General features: G+C 44.7%; 1 protein-coding gene across 3 annotated transcripts; it reads left to right on the forward strand.

The window, feature by feature from the left end:
• Positions 1-26: 26 nt before the first annotated feature.
• On the forward strand, positions 27-17,838 carry CLTA (clathrin light chain A). 3 transcript variants are annotated; one of them, XM_086415854.1, is made up of 7 exons: positions 27-353; positions 5,265-5,302; positions 7,612-7,729; positions 12,084-12,195; positions 15,184-15,237; positions 16,399-16,434; positions 17,384-17,838. In XM_086415854.1, the coding sequence occupies exons 1-7, from the start codon at positions 152-154 to the stop codon at positions 17,553-17,555; spliced, it is 732 nt and encodes a 243-aa protein (XP_086271980.1). In that variant the 5' UTR covers positions 27-151; the 3' UTR covers positions 17,556-17,838. The 3 variants fall into 3 exon arrangements, with proteins under 3 accessions (XP_086271980.1, XP_086271981.1, XP_086271982.1); XM_086415855.1 differs by lacking the exon at positions 15,184-15,237; XM_086415856.1 differs by lacking the exons at positions 15,184-15,237; positions 16,399-16,434.
• The last annotated feature ends 3,761 nt before the right edge of the window (positions 17,839-21,599 follow it).

Consider the following 21,599-nt stretch of genomic DNA (forward strand, 5'->3'; position numbering starts at 1 on the left):
ACCGGATATTGGGGCCGGGTTTCCGCTTCCGCCTTCTCCCTCCTCCAACTTGCCTCTGATAGCAGGCGCAAGCACAGCGGCCGCTGCTGGAGTTGGTGTTTGCTGGTCGGTTGGTGTTTCTCTGAAAGTAGGTGCCGTCGAACTTTCCGCCATGGCTGAGTTAGATCCGTTCGGCGTCCCCGCTGGCGGTCCCGCCCTGGGGAACGGAGTGGCCGGCGAAGAGGATCCTGCCGCGGCCTTCTTGGCGCAGCAGGAGAGCGAGATTGCGGGCATAGAGAACGACGAGGCCTTCGCCATCCTGGACGGCGGCGCCCCCGGATCCCAGCCTCACGGCGAGCCGCCGGGGATTCCAGGTAAGTGTGGGTGCTTTCGGGGCGGAAGCGCTGCTCCGGAAACTCGGCCCACAGTGGGTCTGAGAGCTCTATGTAACTCTTGTGCCTCTCCGTCCGGGAGGTTGAGTGCGAAGAGGAAACGAGCCCCGGGCCCAGTCATCCGGAAACCCAGGCTCGGCAGGCTTAGTCCGTCCAAAGAGTGTGTTTGAGCGCTCTTGGGCACGGACGGGCTAAAGAAGCCAAGAAAACGGGATGACAAGCTTAGGAGCCAGAGGAAGCCCATCCAGTTCAGGAACTTTTCCTTGAGCAATTGCTGTGCCCTAAGCCTGGCCTCAGAGGCGCAACCGCATTGGCGCAGTTGGGCCAGACTTAAGGCAAATCTGAGCCTACACAGACCAGTTAGTAGGAAGGAGGGCAGGCACACAGTATGTACACAGGAATGTGCAAAAATTGCACATCCAGCTGCAGAGGTCCTAGATAGAATGGCAGATCTTGGCGACGGCAGTTTGGAGAGGTAAAATGGAAAGAGTATAATTGGACACACGGATCCCTTGGTCATCAAGCTTTCAGCAAAGGGAAGGAAGGGATGATTGCTGACTTAGTTCCTAGGAAGGGCTTTCTTAGTGAACTAAGCATTTAGAGACTTAAAGCCAGATCTCTTGACAGTGTAGTTGAGGTTGGTAACAGTGTAGTGGTCAGAAAAAAAAAAAAAAACAACGTGCAGTGGTCAGCACTTCCCTTAGGGATTAGAGCACTAGTTGGACATGTTTTCTTTTTCTCTCTCTTTACTCCTCTCTCTCCTCTTTCTCCCTCTGTCTCTAGTGGTGAAGATCCTGTGCTGGCCTGGACTGCTTGAGGGCGGGTTTAGCTCTGTGGTCTCATACAACTCACATAACCTCCTACTGCCCTGCCTCAATGTTCTTCTTTGTTAAAGGTGCAGATAAACACCACACAGGGTTGGATTATATTGGAGAGCATCTGTAAAGTGCTTATACACAGAACCTGGTATGTTATTACTATACACAGTTCCTGCTGTGTACAGTAATTACTGTACACGTTGTTATTATGTGTATACACATTATTCTTTGGGAGTGAGGTGAGAAGGGTGTTACAAAGCTGATAGGCTTTGGGGTGCACTGAAGAAACAGATTTTAAGAGGGAACTCTGTATCTGATGTGTTACTGTACAGAGCTATACAGACAGGAGGCAGTAACAGAGACGGAGGAAAGAGGAACATATCTGAACTCCCCCAGACTTGGGGAAAATGTCCATGAAGGAGGGGCTAAGCCTGAGCCTTGGATGCCCTCAGTCGTTAGGAGATGAGAAAAACATAAGTTTAGAGGTGGGAGGTAACCAGCTGAGTGAAGTGGCTCCTGGATACTGAGGAAGAACAAATGGTCAGGAGAAGGCAGAGTCTAGAGCTGAGGAAGGGAGAAGGCAATTGCACCCCACTCCAGTACTCTTGCCTGGAAAATCCCATGGACGGAGGAGCCTGGTAGGCTGCAGTCCATGGGGTCGCTAAGAGTCGGACACGACTGAGCGACTTAACTTTCACTTTTCACTTTCATGCACTGGAGAAGGAAATGCAGCCCACTCCAGTGTTCTTGCCTGGAGAATCCCAGGGACGGCAGGGCCTGGTGGGCTGCAGTCTGTGGGGTCGCATGGAGTCGGACACAACTGAAGTGACTTAGCAGCAGCAGCAGCAGCAGCAGCAGCAGAGCTAAGGAAAAGCCTTCAATCCTGAGCACTAAGGATGGAGGAGGAGAAGAGAAGCGATCAAGGAGCTGCTGAGAGAGTAAGGCAGTGAGGTACTCACAGTAAGAGAGGCATGTGAATTTAAGGAGAGTGATTTTCTTGGTAGCAGTGGTGGAGGAAAGTTCGGGGAAATTGCAGGCATGATACTTAGTGATACTCACATTTGCTGTGCCCAGGTGCCCTGTACTTTGAGATCCATGCAGTAACTCTGGTGGTGGTGTCATTCTGTTTCAGGGGAGAACTGATCATTGTGGAAATTAAGCAGTGTTCAGAAAGTGGCAAGCTAATACATGACTCCATAGGAATTCAGACCCAGGTCTTCCTGACTTGCAGTGGTTGGGGAAAATGAAGTTGAAGTGGGCTTGGGATAGTCTTTCATCTCTGGAAATTTATTCTGGCCCTTGTTTCTGTCTGAGGTGCCTAGAAAGTTTCCTTCTGGAGCATTAAGTTGCCTAGCTTAGCTGTCCTAATGAATCAAGGCCCTGGGGTGGCCTTTCTTCTGCATGTTTCTATAGCAACAGACAGGCCTTTCATTTGAGCCAGTTGAATGTCAGTTAAGTACAGTAGAAGAGTAACTAATGAAAGCTCAAAGGACTTGCCAACGCTGGGTGAGTCTTCAGACCTACAGGACAAGCAACATGTGACTTGGAGCTATGGGATGAGAATTGTTGTGTCTGGAGTAGTGATCAAAGTCTCTCCTACTGCGTGGCCCTGGGTTGGAATATATTAACTGGATAATTGTTAACTATAATATACTAACCAGAAAGTAGGCCTGGCTGGACTAACCATTGAGGCTCAAAGATTTACAGTTACTTCACTTTATTAATTTTATACAAAAATAAACTCCAAGTGGATGGAAGAGGCTTTTTTTTAAAGTACCAGAAGAAAAGTAAATACCTTTTTGTTTTCCTAAGAGTAGGAAAGGCCTTCATCATAAGAACAGATAGAGAACTCATAAAGGAAAAAAAGCCCAATAATGTCTCATACAAGTTAAGTAGTTCTAGGTATTAACTATTATAAATCATACAAAAAGATAATGGGGAAAATATTTGTAATGTGAGAGAGCAAATAGTTAATACAGAAAGAATACTTAGAGATCAAAAGATAGCAGAAAAATGGGCAAAATGCAGGCAGTTTAGTAAAGAAGAAATTCAAATATCAGGTAGTTACCTCAGGATAGAAGTTTGGCACCACAAGGGGACCTTAAAGTTGTTTTCCTGCTGTCACCTTAGTAAAAATTTTAAAACATGCTCAAATTCAAAAGTAAATTTAAGAGGGAAAACAGTCACCAATTACCTGCTCCTTCAAAGAACACTTTACTTACCTCTCAAGGAATCAACTATACACATATTTTAAGGTCATTTGTGAATTGCTGATACATAGATATTTGTTGTGAGGATTAAAACTTAATGTATAGAAAGTGTTTAATTAACATTGTGCCTGGCACATTGGAAGCAATAAGTAGTGGGTGTTTCATTCTTAAAAAGTTGAGAATTTAATGATATAGATAAATGGACTACTAAAAGCACCTGTTATAGGAGTCTAATTTTGCTCAAAGAAATTTTATGTATATGCATTAGATAAACTAAAAAAAATAGAAACCAATAGGCCGAGTAATGAAATTATGTGGCCTTTTCTTTTGTCTCCATTTTCCTTCTTTTTTTTTAAAAGTGAGGAAATGAAAGTTTTCAGTGCTCCCAAAGCCAAGTGGAGGGTAATTGGGAGAAGCAAGACAATGAAGTTGATTTGGAAAATAGGCAGTTAAGTTGGATTTAATTATCGTAGTTAGAAACCAAGAAGACTGGAGGAGTGGTTTGTAACCTCTGCCTGTTCAAAGGAAAGAATGTGGCTGAGGGCACCTTGCCTCTGGCTGCTCGGAAAAGCTCTGATGTTTCTGAGGGCCTTGTGATGGTGGCTTACACCAGCTCCTCCGCATTCCTTTTCCTCCTTGGGTTCTTGTATCTTTTAGGTTCATCTCTTCTCTCTTACACAGTAACACAGTCATGGTAGTTTGAAAACAGTTGGACAAAATACTAGAAGTCCTGCATGGTAAGCAGTAAAGATAAGTCAGCCAACAGATAAAGAACACGTAGAATATGTAGGTGGACACTGCATTTTATGGTGCCTGTATTGAAGCTTTCAAGGGAAGGCAGAGCGGCCACTTTGAAGGGCTGCTGTGCGGCCCTGTACAGGTAACTTGAATTAGTGACACACAGAATGGGTTAAAAACATAAAATGGGGCCAGTGGGGACTGGCAGGCTGTCCAGAGCATGCTGCACATAAAGGCTGCCTTCATTTAAGGAACGTAGGCCCAGTATCACCAGATCTTGTCTGTACACCCTCCCTCGCTCCACACTTACACACGTATGCGCGTGCACACACACACACACACACACACACACAAGAAATCCTGATTTTGTGGAATTTCCTGATTAAGTACTTTGTATTTTAAAGAAAATATGTTCAGCCTGTGGACCTTCATTTTATACTGTATGGATTGAAAATGTCGAGGTCTTAGACATTTTTCATATTTCTGAGATCGACTTTCTCATTTAGCTCATGAGTAATTAATTGTGCTAATAAGATCAGATTGTATATACTTTGAGTTTTTGTAACTTGCATCCTTGAAAACACTGATTTTATTTTGATATGCCCAAATCTTACTGTTCTGGACTAATTGCAAGAGAACTAGAGGAATTAGCAAGAAGTCTCAACTATAGACCCTCCCTCAGGTGCCAAACCTGCTCCAGCCAAAGGATGGAGAGTCCTGACCTCCAAGAAAGCAACTTGGTTGAAACATGAAGCTGCATATCTCTGCTTGCTGTAAAGGATTCTAGGCCACCCTTTCATACCTTTGCCTTCTCTAGAACCTTCATAGAGAAACTTGCTCTGTGAGGCTCTTCTGCCAGGCTTCTAAGTATTATCTCTGTAAGCCAGAAGATATTCATGAAAAGCTTTTAGACAGATTTGTCCACATTTTAGTGAAGTCATTTGTGTATGCACATCTTGGTTTCATTGACTAGAAAGTTGTGCATTGTTCTCTCTGATATCTCGCACGGGGATAGTGTTTAGTAACTTAGAGTACTTATAACACATGATATTATGTCATACCTTATAACCCTTTGGCCCAGCATTTGCCCAGCACTCACTGACAGATTGAAATCTTATGTCTTGCAGATGCTGTTGATGGAGTGACGAATGGAGACTACTACCAGGTACAGACTTTGTACAACAGCTCTGATGATGTTGAATGATAGTGTTGAGAGTCTTCCTTCTCTGTGGTTTGAATTGACTGACCTAGAAAGGATGCCACTCCTTTGACTTTCCTGGGTGTATCAGTAACTGATATGTTACCTGCCAAAGTGGAAGGATTTGAAGAGAGACATTGATAGAGCATTCTTTTAAAACGTGATTGGCCTGGCTCCAGCGTTAGCAACTTTATTCTCAAGAAATGACCCTTCATCATGATGGTGGCAGTGGCGACAGTGGCTGCCAGTGTGCCGTGCGGTGTCAAACACTGTACTGAATTTTCTTTTAATTCTCACAGCAACCTGAGGGGTCTATGCTGTTGTTATTCCCATTTACACATAAGGCATACAGAGGTGAAATCAGGAGTTTGAAAGTACAAAGGTAGTCTGTGGTAGGACCAGCATTCGAACCATTTAGCTTTTAGATTATAGTGATGCTGGGGGTGGCTGGTGTTTGTGATGACTACCATTATTTTCCCTCTGTGTTGTTGAGCTTTTGGTTACCAGCCCAACTTGTTTAGTTACTATGTCCAACTCTTGCGAAACCATGGACTGTACCCTGCCAGGCTCCTCTGTCCATGGGATTCTCCGGGCAAGAATACTGAAGCAGGTTGCCATTTCCTTCTCCAGGGGATCTTACCGACCCAGGGACTGAACCTGTGTCTCCTGCATTGGCAGGCAGGTTCTTTACCACTGAGCCACCAGGGAAGCTCACCAGCCCAACTTGACATGGGCTTAAATACAGAGAATTTACTATTTCTTATAATTGAAAGAACTCTGATAGGCCAGGGGTCCTCGGACCAGGATTCTGACTCAGTTCCTCTAGGATTCTGGTTCCGCTGGCTGACTGTGCAGTTTTATACTCTTTCACTGTGGCAGAATGACTACAAGCACTTCCAGGTCGCAACATGTGCATGTCACACCATCTAGAACAGCATGAAGGTTTCTCCCAACCACTCAACAAAAGTCCTCTGATCCCTTTTGACTAGATGTTTCCCTTTCCACTGTAGTCCAGGGAAACAGCTTGGTGCTTTGCCTCTGCCTGGGTTTCTGCGCAGCCTTAACCAGTTAACTGTCAAGAAGGATGAGATTAGTCTTAATTGGTTTACCCCAAGGGTGGACTGACTTTTTCTGTAAAGGACCGATATTAATAGTAAACATTTTAAGCTTTGATAGAGTGTAAGTTCTCTGTCAGACTACTATGTTGTTATAACATGAAAAAATCCATGGACAGTATGTAAATAAATGGGCATGGCTCTATTTCAATAAAATTTAATTCTAGAAACAGGTGGCTGAGCTGGCTGTAGTTTCCAAACCCTGGTTTAGAGCTTGGCCTTTGGAGGGAGATGGAATGGGGTTCAGTCCTGACTCTGTCTCTTACTAGCTATGTATTTGGACATGTCATTTCCCTGGGTCTCAGTTTAATCCTCCAGCTGTGCCATGGGAATAAAAATTTGCCTTGCACGGTGTTTGGGAGATAAAGGTTTTATGTGGCTGAAACATGGACAGTGCTAATAATAAGTAAATACTACTGTAAGTAGTTTGTTTACATCTTTGTTTATAGTCTGCTGAGGTTAAGCTGGTCATGTTCCTAGTTCAGTAGGTGCAATAATTCTCTAAAGATTAGATTCCATTTGAATCTTCATCAACTTGTTTACTAGCTCCCCAATCTTAACCACTATAAAGAAGAGTCAGCCCCCTACCCACCCGCTCCCTCCTACCCCCCTGCCACATACACTGTGATTCACATTTGCCTGCCTTTTTTTCTTTTTCTTGGTATGACTGTACTAACTATGCGTTTTCTTTTGGACTCTCTTTTCCCTAGAATCCACTGTATTTTGCCGAGGTGGTATTAAGTGAACTTTTCCCTGTATTGTATAATAAGCATTTGGAAGTGTCAGGTTCTGGTCCTTACTGTACTGTGTATTCATCTTTGTTACTTTGAAGATATTACAGTCTCTTTGTCAAGTAAGGAAAGCAAAATTCATAATACTGTTTTCCTAGTAAGTCCATTACCCACTTCCCCAACTTTGCTTTCTCCCACTCATGTCTCATTTAGTAGCCGGATAACAACTACTCTGCCTCCCTTGTGGGTTGTAAGGCTTGAGCGCATCACGTTGAAAGCTTCCTACCAGCATGTAAGGCCGCTGTTGTTGCTCCTTTACATTTAGAGCAACCATCAGTGTGGTGCGCAACCAGGGGTTCTAACTTGGGTGAAGAGCATGTCTGGGAGGAGGCTTTGGTACTGATAGAGCACACCTGTGTTTTCTGTTAAGGAGAGTAATGGGCCGACAGACAGTTACGCAGCTATTTCACAAGTGGATCGATTGCAGTCAGAGCCTGAAAGTATCCGTAAATGGAGAGAAGAGCAAACGGAACGCTTGGAAGCCCTTGGTAAGGAATCCCTTTCTGTCTTTGGGTGTTTGTTTTCAGTGGAATAGTTGACCTTGACTCTACTGTTATCCATTTTTAACTTGAATTAGCCGTAATGTCCGTGTCCAGTTTTGGGGAGGGTATCTTTAACAATGAGAAAATCACACCACCACCTGCGTGGAGATGCTTCATCACAAGCCCAGAGTCACAAGTGCATCCTCTCTTCTCGGGAAGGGCAGAGTGGTGCTGTGGAGTCTTCGAGTGAAAGGCTGGGTTCCAGGCCAAACCGTAACTCTACTAGTTGCAGGCACTTGGTTGCTCAAACTTTAGAGCCTGTTTCTTCATCTGTGAAGTAAGATCAGTGTTACCAACCCCAAGGGTAGTCTGAGATGGTATATATGAAAGTGCTTCATAAACCTGAAGATGTTATATCCATGCGAGGGACTGCACAGTCCATTGACAATTTGAAGGCTGAATTTAAGGTAATGCTTAAGAGGAAAATGTGAGGAATGTTAGGAAGTACATACAATTGGGTCTTCTTACCCTAACATCCTGTGAGTTCTTACATTTTTATGGGTGAGGAAAAGGAGGATCATAGGAAGAGTAAGTTTTTGAATCACACGGCTAAAAGTGGTAGAGTCAGAATTTCACCTTAAGTCTGCCCTGCTTCAGAATCCATACCCATCTCTCAGCAGCGTTGCACTTAGCTCACAACATTTTGGGGGCAGGCCGAGCCTGAGGTCAGTGCCAGTCAGCCCAGCCTTTGGTGAAGAGCCTTCGCCATGGAGTGTCAGCTGTTGGTCAAGATTAGGAGAGACTTGGTATCTGTCCATGCGTGTTGAAAAGGTATAATGGGGCAGGGGATGTTAACCATACAGTACTGTTCTCAACTTCTTATTAAAATTTCAAACACAGAAAGAGGGAGAGTAAAACGTGCCCCTTCCTTCAGGTTCAGTAGTGAACATTTTGCAATATTTGGCTGTCTTTGTATAAATGAGGTGTGTGTATATGTTTTTATTTTTAGTATTTAAATATTTGTCTGTGGCAGGTTTTAGTTGTGGCACGCAGGCTTAGTTACCCCCTAGCATGTGGAATCTTTGTTCCCCAACCAGGGATGGAACTCATGTCTCCTGCATCGAAAGGTGTATTCTTAACCACTGGACCACCAGGGAGATCCTGTATAGGTTTTATACACTAACGTGAAAGTGAAGTGAAAGTCGCTCAGTCGTGTCCGACTCTTTGCGACCCTGTGGACTATACAGTCCATGGAATTCTCCAGGCCAGAATACTGGAGTGGGTAGCCTTTCCCTTCTCCAGGGGATCTGCCCAACCCAGGGATCAAACCCAGGTCTCCTGCATTGCAGGCAGATTCTTTACCAGCTGAGCCACAAGGGAAGCCCACTCACATGCCCACACATTTATATGTGTATTGTGAATATACACATAATTTTTTCTCTGATCCATTCAGATATAGACACCAGATACTTTACGCATAAATATTTTATTGTACATCTAGAAATAGCAATATGCATCTGTAACCACAGTGACAGCATTATTATTCCTTCTTGAGAATGACTGAACTAGTAAAAACATGACTCAGACGGTGTAACTGACACCTAGAAATAGGAAAGGACTTGACCCAGATAATACAGCCAATTAGTGTCTCTCCAGTGTAATTTATGTGGCTTTCCAAACAGCGGGCACGCTTAATCTCTCGGCATTATTCAATAGCAGTTTCTTTGATGATGTAAACGTTCTGTGTCAGTGCTGATCTGTCTGTAACCACTAGCTGCTTGTGGCTAGTATGACTGAGAAACTGAATTTTAAATTTTATTTAATTTTAATAAATTTAAATAGCCACATGAAGCTAGTGGTCACTGTACTGGATAGTGTAGTTTTTAAAAGGTGAAGGTTGGTCTTCGTGGTGCTAGCAGCCTTGCTCCTTCCTATTCTTCCAAGTATCTCTTCTGAGTAGACTTTGAGGCAAGACTTACGTAGCAACTATTATTGCTACTGGAATCTTCTTCGTGTTGCAGAACTCAGGTATATCTTTTCTCTTTCCCCAAAGTTTAGCAAAGTTGACTTCTACATGGAGAAGTGTACACTTTGGTGTGTGGAAAAATTTCATTTTCTTTTTCAGTTAACAATTTGGGCTCTTTGGGAATATTCCACAAAGTGTCGTTTTCTGAAGATGCCTTCCTGAGGGAAGTCAAATATTTGGCCTCATGTTCCAATGGAATCGAATTAAGTTGGTCCATGAATTAGGTGTTCCTGCAGTTTCACCTTTTTCCTTGCAAGAACTATGAGAAAGTGCGAGATGCTAAAAATAGAGAAGCAGTATCCCTGGTTTTCAGCTTAGCTATGGGAAGTGTTTTCCAATAATTTGCTGTGAACAGTAATGAGCATGACCAGAGAAGACAGCTGTCCGTGAACCCTGCTCTACCTTCTCCCTCCCAGATAAAAAAGGATATTACAGCTTAGATCTTTGCTGCATCAAGCTAAGCATTTAAGAATTCTAAATTCTTATTGCCAGTGTCACTTCTTAAATCTATAAAAGCAAGAAGATGGTTTACAGACACTATTTTATGCATTAACTATAATCTGTGCAAATGGACACAGTTTTTGACTACTTTTTCAGAGATAAATTTCCATATTTTGATTCTAATATATAACCTTTATTTAAAAAATCATTAGATGACACAAAAGGAAAATACTCCCCAATCCAAAACTAATTTTTTGGAAGTAATTTCACAACTCCTGAAAAGGAGACCTTATGTTTTAAATTTTTTTCATGTCCACAGGGTACCATTGGCCCACAGCATCTTTCCCTGCATCACAGTGCCCTCCATTCCACATACACTTAATGCCATGGACAAACATACATCAGAAGTTTACTGGTATACTTATCAGTGGAAAATTTTGAGTGAAATAATTCTCTTGAGTGTTAGGTTGGTCACCTTCTGATAAGTTAGGAAACCGGGTAAAAGTTCTTTATAAGAGGAAACTTTGGGGGATCTTTTAGCTGCTACCAGGCTATTTCTAGTAGTTACAGACAGTGAGACCTTTCTTGCAAAGGCCCTAAAATTGCCCCTGAAAGCGTCATTTCTTCCTTCAAGAAGTTGTTTGCTTTCTATTCTCCTCCTCAAGGACACCCGTTACATTTTGGGCTCTGGCTCTGCATTGTCCAGACTCTAGCCCGGGATCACTGGTGCCCGTTGTGATTACTGTTGGCTCTGCCTCCCTTTCCGTCCCTCCCTGTGGAGACAGCACAGTGAAGTAAGAACGTGTGAGCTTTAGAGTCAAATCTTCGTGTGAATCTTGGTTTGGCCACTTAGAACTTTTGGGAAAGTTACTCAGACTTGCTGAGCTGTAGTTTTTCTCACTGTTGAAGATGGAACTAGTTTGCTTTCTTGGGATTGTTGTAAAATTAAATGAGATGTGTGTGAAGTAACCTGCCAGCGAGGACATTCTTGAGAATGTGCTTAAAGTGGAGTCGCAGGGTGACTTCAGGGCTCAGCTGTGGCAGTAGTACGATCTGTATTTCTTTCTCTCTACCGTTTACTGACGTGTCTTTAGCTCAGTATCTTAGGGGAGCTCATATTTAGTTCTGAGAAACTTGATGGCTGAGAATCCAGTGTAGCAGGCCTGGGTGTGCTTTTGCGCTCTCGTCTAGAACCTTGTGGAAAGCCATTAATAACGATCTCTCACCTCACCCTACAGTTCTCCCCATTGGAATTTTTCTCTTCTTTCCTAGCTCGGCCACAAACTCACTCTGCTGTCTAAGCAGGAGTAGATATTTTGTGGTCCCCTCAATTCCATCTGTATTCTGCTCTTGCCTGGTTCTGGAATCATCTCTACCTTTAATAGGTTTTCTGATATCACACTGCTCTGTAAATGTGCATCTGGTGAAGAGAGTGCTGCCTTCTGTTCACAAAACCATTAATTATCCAACTTGGGGTGTGGAATATAGTTTGTGAGGAGATTTTATTAGAAGATGACCTAATATGAATAGTCCACCCTGACCTGGCAGCATTATTAAAGAATCATCTGTAGTTGCTTCTTACCCAGTTGGTGTCTCAAAAGCCTTTTTAAAAATTAAGTCAGTATTTCCACTTGTCTCTACTCAAACCCCCAGACTAGTGATCCACTAAGGTGTAGGTGGACTGGGATAAATTGTGCTGAAACACCTTGAGTAGAATTGCTGATAGAGAGAGCTGGACACACAAATGAGGAAAACAGAATTTTATCTTTCTTCCCTACTGTTCGCCTTCTGACATGCACCCACACACAGCATGAGGTTAATAAGCCCCAAATAAATGAACTTTAGTTTGTATTTTGCCTCATTTGTATTGTCTTTCTTTTCCTTCCCTTAAAGATGCCAATTCTCGGAAGCAGGAAGCGGAGTGGAAAGAAAAAGCAATAAAGGAGCTGGACGAGTGGTATGCGAGGCAGGATGAGCAGCTACAGAAGACAAAAGCCAACAACAGGTCAGTCTGCGCTGCTTCTTGTACGGTCAGGTCCGTCTCCACAGCCGTTGTAGGTTTTCAGCTGCCGCCTCTTTTAGTGTGAAATGTCTTTGCAAGTTTTAAAAAATATATGTGAAACATGAAAGTTGCAAGTCTCTCGGGTCTTTACAAGAATAACTCAGCCTGTTTTTTCACCACCCTAGTTGCAGTGAATCTGGCTCTGCAGCTGAGAGTTTGGTTAGTCTGCACTGCCTGTAATGGTATGATTCCACAGAAGGCAGTATCATCTCATGGATAAGTCCGTGTCTAAAAACCTAACCCTGAAATGAAAGGCCGCTTTCATCACTATTCCAGGATGTCAGTACTTCAGAGATGATTATAGACTCCGTCATGTCCCTGCCCCTAAATCCAGCTTAGATCTCTGAGGGCTGCTCCCCACAGGGTCCAGTAGTGGGGATGTGTGCTGTCAGCAGGTGGCCAAGATGTTCCCACACAGTGACTTCAGGATTAAAGGTTCTCTGGGTGCTTATCATCTGTGTCTAAGAAAATCTTGAGGTGACTTTTTAAAAATGCTCTTTTCCGAATTTCCATGCTCACTGAAGGTTGAGTAGTTGGAGGGAGTAAACATGGTCACTCTCCTATGACCACCGACCAGAAACTATGGTCTTTAAAAGCTCTGAGCTCGGAGTCCACTTGGAAGCAGCTCAGAAAGAGAAACGGGGGCAGCACCGTCTACCTGGGTGCAGGCAGTGGGCTGGCTTCCCCTGCCAGACCTGGAACTGGCTGTCACTGCACTGTCATTCCACTCACTTCAGTGTAAAGATAGATCAGATTCGGCCTGCAGCTATTTGTACTTTGCATGGGAAAGAACCTTTGTGCCCTTGTCTCTGGTAGCTCTTAGCTGGAAATCTTCCAGACAAGAGGGAGCTGACCTTTTTGCCATTGTGGGGCAGCCACGGCAGAATGGGTGGCCTGTGTGTGCAGCAGCCTTCACCGCCTGTCTCCCATTGGCCATTCTCAGTTCTGTCACTCCCTCGGGCGCCAGGCTTGAGCCTCTGTCCTGGCCACCTTCCTGTGGGGCATGGACTCTGCAGGCGTGCTGTCCGGTTCCCCCTGAAGTTCTGTTGCAGATATGGTGGGGCTGCTCTCTGGTTGGAGTTGAGTTGCTAAGAGCAGCATTAGCTACCGGGGCTTCTGCTGAGAGATTGTGGTTAGTTTGAAGCTGATGGGCCCCGGTTCCTTTATAATGTACTCATTCAAGATTACTTCCCCCAGGTGCAAGTTCAGATTTCTGAAGAAAGAAGGGTGGGTGCTTTGCACACACACTGTGAGAGGCCCCCTTTACCCTAGTGAGTTGCCTCAGGCTGGGTCTGCTCTGAGTACTTGGTAAAACCCGGCTGACCCTCCACGTTCAGGGTCCCTTTCTGCCTTGCCTAAGGATTGCTGCTTTCAGGCCCTCTGTCTGGTGGGTAAAGAACAAAACAGATAGAAGGGCGCCTGAGCTGACGTGTGTGGTTTTCCTTTTGTTCTGGTGCTGTGCTGTCCTGTTACCAACAGCTCCTTCGTCTCAAGCTAGCTGCAAAGGAGTAAAAGCCTGACACAAACTTTTGTCTTAGACACGCCTTGAACAGGAGTCATTAAACCTTTATTCTCTCCCAGTAGAGGCAGACACAAGTTGAAATTGATTAGGTTTCAGCCTTTGTGTAAACTGAAAGGATTGGGGCTTTACAAGCTGGCCTGCCTTCCCTTTCCCTCCCACTCCGTGTGCCCACAAACTACTCTGTTTTTCTCCTGACTCACTTGGGAGTTACAATCAGGCTTTCTTTAAATGTCCACAAAACACCTCCTATGTATAAACCAAAATGGGAGCAAAGCAAGGGTCTGAGTTTAAAAATAAATTACTAGAATTTCTCTTCAAATAAATTTGTGAGCTTAGGTTAATGACCAGTCATGACTGTCTTTAAAAACCTCCCTCCCACTCCTATGCCCCAAACTCACCAGGCAAAGGACAGGGTAAGACTCCTTGCGGGAGGTTCCCTGTCCACCTGTGCTGGGCGAGGGGGGCCGGCCAGCCCAGGGACTGAGCCTCTCCCCTGCTTTGTGAACTCCTCCACCCAGCTCACCCCCCTTCCTCCTTGTCCCAGAGTTCCCATTTTGACCCATTCCAATGTGAGAGTTCAGGATGAGGTGCTGGTTTCTGGGCTGTACATCGTCAGCAGTCAAGTCCGGCAGGAACTGAGTGGACAGACAGTTGTGTTCAGGGACCCACAGTTCACTGGTGCTGGAGCCAGGACCCTTGTCTGCAGGTCTCTCACTGCTTGCCTCCAGCTGCATTTTTCTTTAAGGTGCCATTTTGAGATGACTGTGTGGTCCCAGAATACAGAAAATTGGTCCCAGCCAGTCAATGTGCGGAAGCAGTAGTTGGATAATCCAAGATTAAGCTGGCTTTGGGCCCTAGCATGCCTAGTGTCTGGCAGCATTGGTACCCAGGGATGTTTACTGAGGCTGGCAGGAAGGGGCATGGCTTCCCGAGTGTGGACCAGTTGGGGAGCAGCAGTAACTACAAGGAAGAAATCAGGCAGCCTTGGTTGTGAGCTCTGCTGCCCCTGTTGCCACTTATTGCCTAACAGGTTTGCTTCATCCTATCACGTCATCTCTAAAGTAACATTCAGTGGCCCTAGGTTGCTTGGTGTTGAGGATAGAACGGACACAATGTCTTGTCAAAAGGCTCAGCCCGTCAGTGGATACTTAGGAGATGCTCGTCGTTGCTGGGGTAAGGCCTGGGGGTGAAGTTGACGGCACTGTCTGGAGAAGCCTGTGGGGAAGGCCAGCAGGGAGCCTTACCTGCCGAGTGTCAGTGCTAGAACCTTCGCTGGGTTAGGATGGAGCCTTGGGAGCAGCTCCCCAGAGTACTTGTGCCCCTACTGTGGATTTGAGATGTTTCTGCTTCTCAATGTTCTCTCTTTTTTCCTGCCTGCTTGCCTGCCTTTTGGACCTCTTGCTGTCTAGGGTGGCAGATGAAGCTTTCTACAAACAACCCTTCGCTGACGTGATTGGTTATGTGTATGTTGCAAAACTAATTCCTTTTCTTGTTTTAATTCCTACTTTTTGTTTAGAGTTAATGCTCCTTTTATGTCACAAGTTGCTTTGCTTTTTAAATTATTTCAGATTGGCACTGTGGGGGCTGCCTAAGAGTTGGTAGGCTGGGGGTATGTTCCATGATCACAGAATCACCGCTCTCTGCAACTCTGGTTGCCATTTTTCATTTTGGGGTTTTGGAGGGAAGGAAGCTAACACTTTACAAATGTGGGTCATTTGTGATCTCATCTGGGAAGGTTTTGGAATTGGGGGTTGGAGACTCTGACCTCTTGTTGCTGCCACCCTGCCCCAGGTGGGAAGGGGCGGGGAGGGGAAAGTCCTGGGTTAGGAACCAGTGTGGGCAGCATTTTCCACACTTGATTCCTTTGAAGAACATGGGGTTGGTTGCTTCTCCCTCCAGGCAGAAGAGTCAGAGCAGAGGGGGCTGTCTCCTCTGGGGGTCTGCAGTTGTTTCTCTGTGGCCTCATATCAGAAATAGTTGTTTAGTTGCCAGCTTCTGATGTCCTGTCCCCCACACTGACATAGAGAGACCCCCAACTTTGAGGTCAAGATAGCCAAAGCTGTCTGATACAGGCCATGGTGGCTTTTACCCCCGAAGAAAACTGCATCTTCTCTGGGAGAGTTTGTTTTTAAGAATTCCTGTTGTCAAAGCAGTATTGCTCAGCTGTGTGTTTCCTCTTTTTACGACTAGCTTACTAGCCTTTTGACATAAGGGAGGTGAGGGTGGAATGGAGGAAGAGAAGAACTTGTGGGAAGGGCAGACCACAGGCTGAGGTCTGGTAGACCCTCTTAGGGCCTTGACCTTGAGCTCGTCAACCAGCTAGGAGGTAGAGCTGAGTTTCCTGGGCCCCTGGGTGCGTTTGCAATGAGACTTGTGAAATGCTGGACTTACAGGTGGTGTTGGGTTTGCTTTTTGCACAGTCTCTCTGGAGTAGAGATGGAGACTAGAAAGGTCGAGTCTGGGTTTGCTGGGCAGCAAGGTGGCCCAGCAAAGCCAGCTGCACGTCCCTCAGAGTACAGAGTGGCAAGGGCATGTCTAGCTTACTGACCATCTGCATTGAGCTCATTCTCATTTTCTGTATCTGACCTAAAGTTTTTCTCGTTTTTCTTCTCTTCACCTTTAAGCACAAACATAAACCATCCTTGCTACAGCCTAGAACAGTTAAGTAAACCTTCCTCACTGCCCCTGTGTGTGCCATGAAGTCGAGTGTTGTAGTGGCTCTGGGCTTCAGCGGTGTTTGCCACGGCCATCCCTGTGAGAGTGCCACCCCTCTGTTGCCACAGACCAGTCATCTCCATTGCTTTTGCTTTGCCCGTGATGCCTGTTGGAGTAGATGAAATAGTGTGTCTTCCCTCCTCTTACCACTGTCCTTTTAGGCTGTAGCTCCCACCAATTAGTGCCCAGCTGGGGTGGGCTGACTTTGGTGTGAACGAATGTTGGAAGAGCATCCCACCAAGAAGCAACTCACACTGATCGGCTCTTAGCCGCTGGGTGCCCACCCCTGCCAGAGTGTCCCGAGAGGCCCACAGCACCTGGCTGGAGGGAAAATGGCAAAACTTTTGGCTGAACTGGAAAATGTCCTAGCAACCCTTCTAGAATGGCTTTAGTCTCTAGTGCCTGCTAGCATGGGCGCTTTGTCTTGAATTCTTTTTGATCTGCCCTGTTTCTCTCCAGCCTTTGGAATAAATCCAGAGGCTGTTGTGCAGAGTGACCTGTGGGCTTCTTTCGAAGTCTCTAAATTTACTTGAAATTCAGTACAGGCCAGCATAAACTGCTGTTCAAGTTCTTGGCCAGCCTGCTGCTTTGCCCTTGCTAATGAAGGCAGTGGGTAGCTGGCTAAGGACTTGCTTTAATTCTCTGTATCAACAGAGAGGGAGAGAGCCCTGAACCAAACACCTGTATTCCAACATTTTACACAGCAGTCCGGGCACCCTGTGCCTAGGAAAGCTGGCCATGTGTCTACTCCTGAGTTTGACCTGGGCCAGGGCTGTTAGTCTTCGGAAAATCAGAATGCTTTTAGGTTAGGCATTCAGAGGCAGTTGTTTCCATAACTAGGTAGCTCACGTGGGGAGTCTGCGTTAAATCAGCATCTTTTGTTGTTGCTTCCAGGGCAGCAGAAGAAGCCTTTGTAAATGACATTGAGGAGTCGTCCCCAGGCACTGAGTGGGAACGGGTGGCCCGGCTGTGTGACTTTAACCCCAAGTCCAGCAAGCAGGCCAAAGATGTCTCCCGCATGCGTTCTGTCCTCATCTCCCTCAAGCAGGCCCCCCTGGTGCACTGAAGAGCCGCCCTGTGGAAACACTACATCTGCAATATCTTAATCCTACTCAGTGAAGCTCTTCACGGTAATTGGATTAATTATGTTGAGTTCTTTTGGACCAAACCTTTTGTCTTTAGAGTTGATCATTGTTTGTGATTGCATGTTTCCTTCAACTGTGTTCTCCCTGGCATTCAAAGAGGAGGGGAGGTGGCGGCAGAGGAAGGGAGGGAGGCCTCCCAACGGCAGCCTCAACCTATGCTTTTGTGCATTATTCTGAGAATAAATTTCTGTTCCAAGAAATAAACATGAAGCTTCATTATTGATCTCAAGGTGTGCTGCAGTTGGGAGTGAGGTCAGTGAGGAATTTCCTTTTATCCTTTCTAGGGCTAAGGAGGCACAGCCATTGGGTGCCCACCCTGCCTTGAACTAAAACAGCTCTGAGTTTCTGCTGTCTGTAGTAGGAGTCTGTGGATGTTTCCATTTGAAAGAGGACTGCTACTGCTAAGTCACTTCAGTCGTGTCCAACTCTGTGCGACCCCATAGACGGCAGCCCACTAAGGTTGGCTAAAAATTAACCTCTCACTGCCCACTGAAGATAGAGCTATGAATCCCCTCTTCACCCTGGACATTTTCTCCCAGGTGGCTCGTTTGTCACTGTCCCTGACTGTAGGAGCCTGGGTAGTGTATTTCAGCAGGGTTCTCCCTGGGCAATAGAACCTAGTGAGACACTTGCTCCTTAGGATTCAGCCAGGTAAACCTGAGTCAGGATGGCATGAGCATGCCTGGCCCTGTTTCTCTGAATCCCTGTAGTACACACTGAGATCTGTGCCATTCCTAGCACTTTGCTCATATTCCTGTTGTCAAATCCTTCATCTAGACCTTGCTGGCCAGTACAGTAGCTACAGTGGCTATTTAAATCAGTCAGAATGAAAAACACAATTCTAGCCCTAGCTCCTTTTCATATGTGCTGTGGCCACATGTAGTTAGGATGCATTTGGATTGCACAGGGCAGACTATGGAACATTTACATCATCACATAACATTCTGGACCACATGGATCCACATAACAGGTACCTGTAGGAGACGTACTCCCGTTTCAGGCATCAACACATTCACTACTTGCTCTCAGAACCTGTCACATTATAGGTGATGGATGGAGTGACTAATAAAACCGTATTTCAGAAATGTGCTAGAGTTACCTGATACTAGTTCCAGGATACAGACTGGTGTAAACACCTGTAGTGCCACACTCAGGAGGTGGGTGAGCAGGGTTAGGTCTTGCCATTGCCAAGAAGGAAAGTCCACCGTCTCTTCTTTGGTAATTATGTCTGGGAGGGACAGGAATGTTTACTTTTTTGGCCTATCTTCCCCTCGCCAAGCTACTTAGTTGGGCATTCCTTGATCTGGGCTGCATTGCTGGTCTTACTGCTCTTCCTCCCCTTTAGCCACCCGAGATTTCAGTCAAGCAATTGCTTGCTGCTGTTCACCAACCATTTGTTGCTTCTAGGCCTTGTTAATGTCATTGAAAAGATCACAGTCCAGTTTAAGAACTAGCTCAAAGGCCACTTAACGTGATGCCTTTCCTTTCCCCTGAGCTCCCATGACCCTCTCTACGTGGGACAGCTTACCTTTTGATAATGTCTTGATGGTGTCATCTGGCCTGGTTTTGCGTCTCACATAGGATGGGTGTCTTGAAGGTAGATGTGGCAGTTAGGTCCGTGAAGTCTGACTTTTCTCCAAATTAAGGGTAACTGCATCATATGACAGAAGTAATGCTATATGCTTTCGAGGCTAGGTTGTAAAGGGCAACATAGTTTACGGCTGGTTTGTTGAAACAAACAAGCTGGTAGTCCTTGTGCCACCATGTAAAAATCTCTACCACCCTGAGGCCACCATGCTATGAGGAAGCCCAGACCAGCCTACCTGGAGAGACCCTGAAACTACAAGCAAAGAGATGCATGGCCAGCCCTGTTCCAGCCCCAGCCACTGCCTAACTGCAAGCACATCAGATGCCCTGAGTCAGAATTGCCAGGTAGAGCCTTTCCAAAATTCCTGACCCACAGAACCATGAGCGAAAATGATTACTGTTTAAGCCTCTTAAGCTTTGAGGTGGTTTGTTACACAGCAGTGGTAACTCTGAATTGTCTCCAATGCCTACATTACCCACGTGGGGCTTCATAAAAAAGGAAGGGGTTGGTCCAAGAACTCAGTGAGTGCTCAGCATTTAGTTTCTGCGCTTAAGCAAGGAAAAAAAAAAAAAATGCCCACATTGGAAAGGAAGAAATAAAACTGTCACTATTTGCAGATGACATGACTTTATATACAAAAAACTCTAAAAACTGTTACCAATAACAACTAATAATTAAGTTGTAGGGTATAAAAACAATTACAGAAATTTGTTGCATTTCTGTATACTAATAACAATTTCAGGAAGAGAAATTAAAACAGTCCCATTTACAACTGCATCAAAAAATAAAATACCTAAGAATATAACCAACACTAAAAACTATCAGACACCAATGAAAGAAATTTAAACAGACTTCATGCTCATGGACTGGAAGAATTAATACTGTTAAAATGTCCGTACCACCAAAAGCAATCTACAGATTCAGTGTAGCCTATCAAAATTCCAATGGCATTTTGTTCACAAAAATGAAAGTCCTAAAATTTGTGTGGAAATAGAAAAGACCTCAGTAGCCAAAGCAATCTTGAGAAAGAACAAAGCTGATAGCATTACTCTCCCTGATTTCAAATTGTATTACACAGCTTTAGTAATCAAAACAATACTTGGCATAAAAACAGACACATGGGTCAACGGAACAGAGTAAAAAGTCCAGAAATAAACTCACGTATATGGTCAGTAGCAGGACCACAGCAAACAAACACGCTTCTGCACAGCAAAACGAAAGCAACAAAAAGACAACTTACGGAAAGGGTGAAAATATTTACAAATCATATATACAATAAGGGGTTCGTATCCAGAATATATGAACTCATACACTCAATAGCATAAAAACAATTTAAAAATGAGCAGACGATTTGAATAGACATTTATCCAAAGAAGAGATACAGCTGGCCACTGGGGAAATGAAAAAGGTGCTCAGTATCACTAATCATGAAAGTGAAAACCACAGTGAGATACCACCTCACATTTCTTAGGATGGCTGTTATCAAAAAGACAAGAAATAACAAGTGCTGGAGAGGAGGAGGAGAAAGGGAACCCTTGTGCACTGTTGGCGAGACTGCAAACTGGTGCAGCCACCATGGAAAGCAGTATGGGGGGACCTCAAAAACTGAAAGTGGAACTCCCATATGATGCAGCAATTCCAATTCTGGGTATTTATCTAAAGAAAACAAAAGCACTCAACTCCAAGAGGTACATGCAGCCTTACACACACAGTCAAGATAACGGAAACAACCTAAGTGTCCATTGACAGATGAGTGGATAAAATGTGTAAATATATATGACAGAATAGTATTCAGCCATTAAAAAAAATGAAATCCTCCCATTTGTGAATGATGGATAGACCTTGAGGGCATTATACTAAATAAGTAAACAGCAGACCAAGAAAGACAAATACCATTATGATCTAAGTGTTATGTGGAATCTTAAAAAAACAAAACCCAGCTCACAGAGAACAGATTAGTGGTTGCCACAGACGGGGTTGGGAAGTGGGGAATGGGTGTAGAGGGTCAGGTACAAACTTTCAGTTATAAAAGTCACAGGGATGTAATATACAGCATGGCGACTATAGTTGATAACACCATAAGGCATATTTGAAAGTTGCTACTAAAATCAATCTTAAAAGTCCTCATCACAAGGAAAAAAACTTAACTGTGGATTGTGATGATGTTAGGTAAACAGTGTGGTGATCATTTTGCAATATATGTATTTTTAAAGTTATATAACAATGCTTTTCTATTAAGGTTTTTTTTGGGGGGATTGTTAAGTCAATATTAAATACCTTAAAGACCTTCAAATAGTAAGCAGTATAACAAATCTCTTGGGGAGGGAAATGTTTTTAGCTAATGAGCTAATTAAGAACAAAACAAAATAGAAAAATG

This window comes from Bos grunniens, chromosome 8, assembly GCF_055505025.1.
Source record: "Bos grunniens cultivar Pamir isolate PY7600 chromosome 8, Bosgru_T2T1.0, whole genome shotgun sequence".
NCBI classification, from domain to species: domain Eukaryota; kingdom Metazoa; phylum Chordata; class Mammalia; order Artiodactyla; family Bovidae; genus Bos; species Bos grunniens.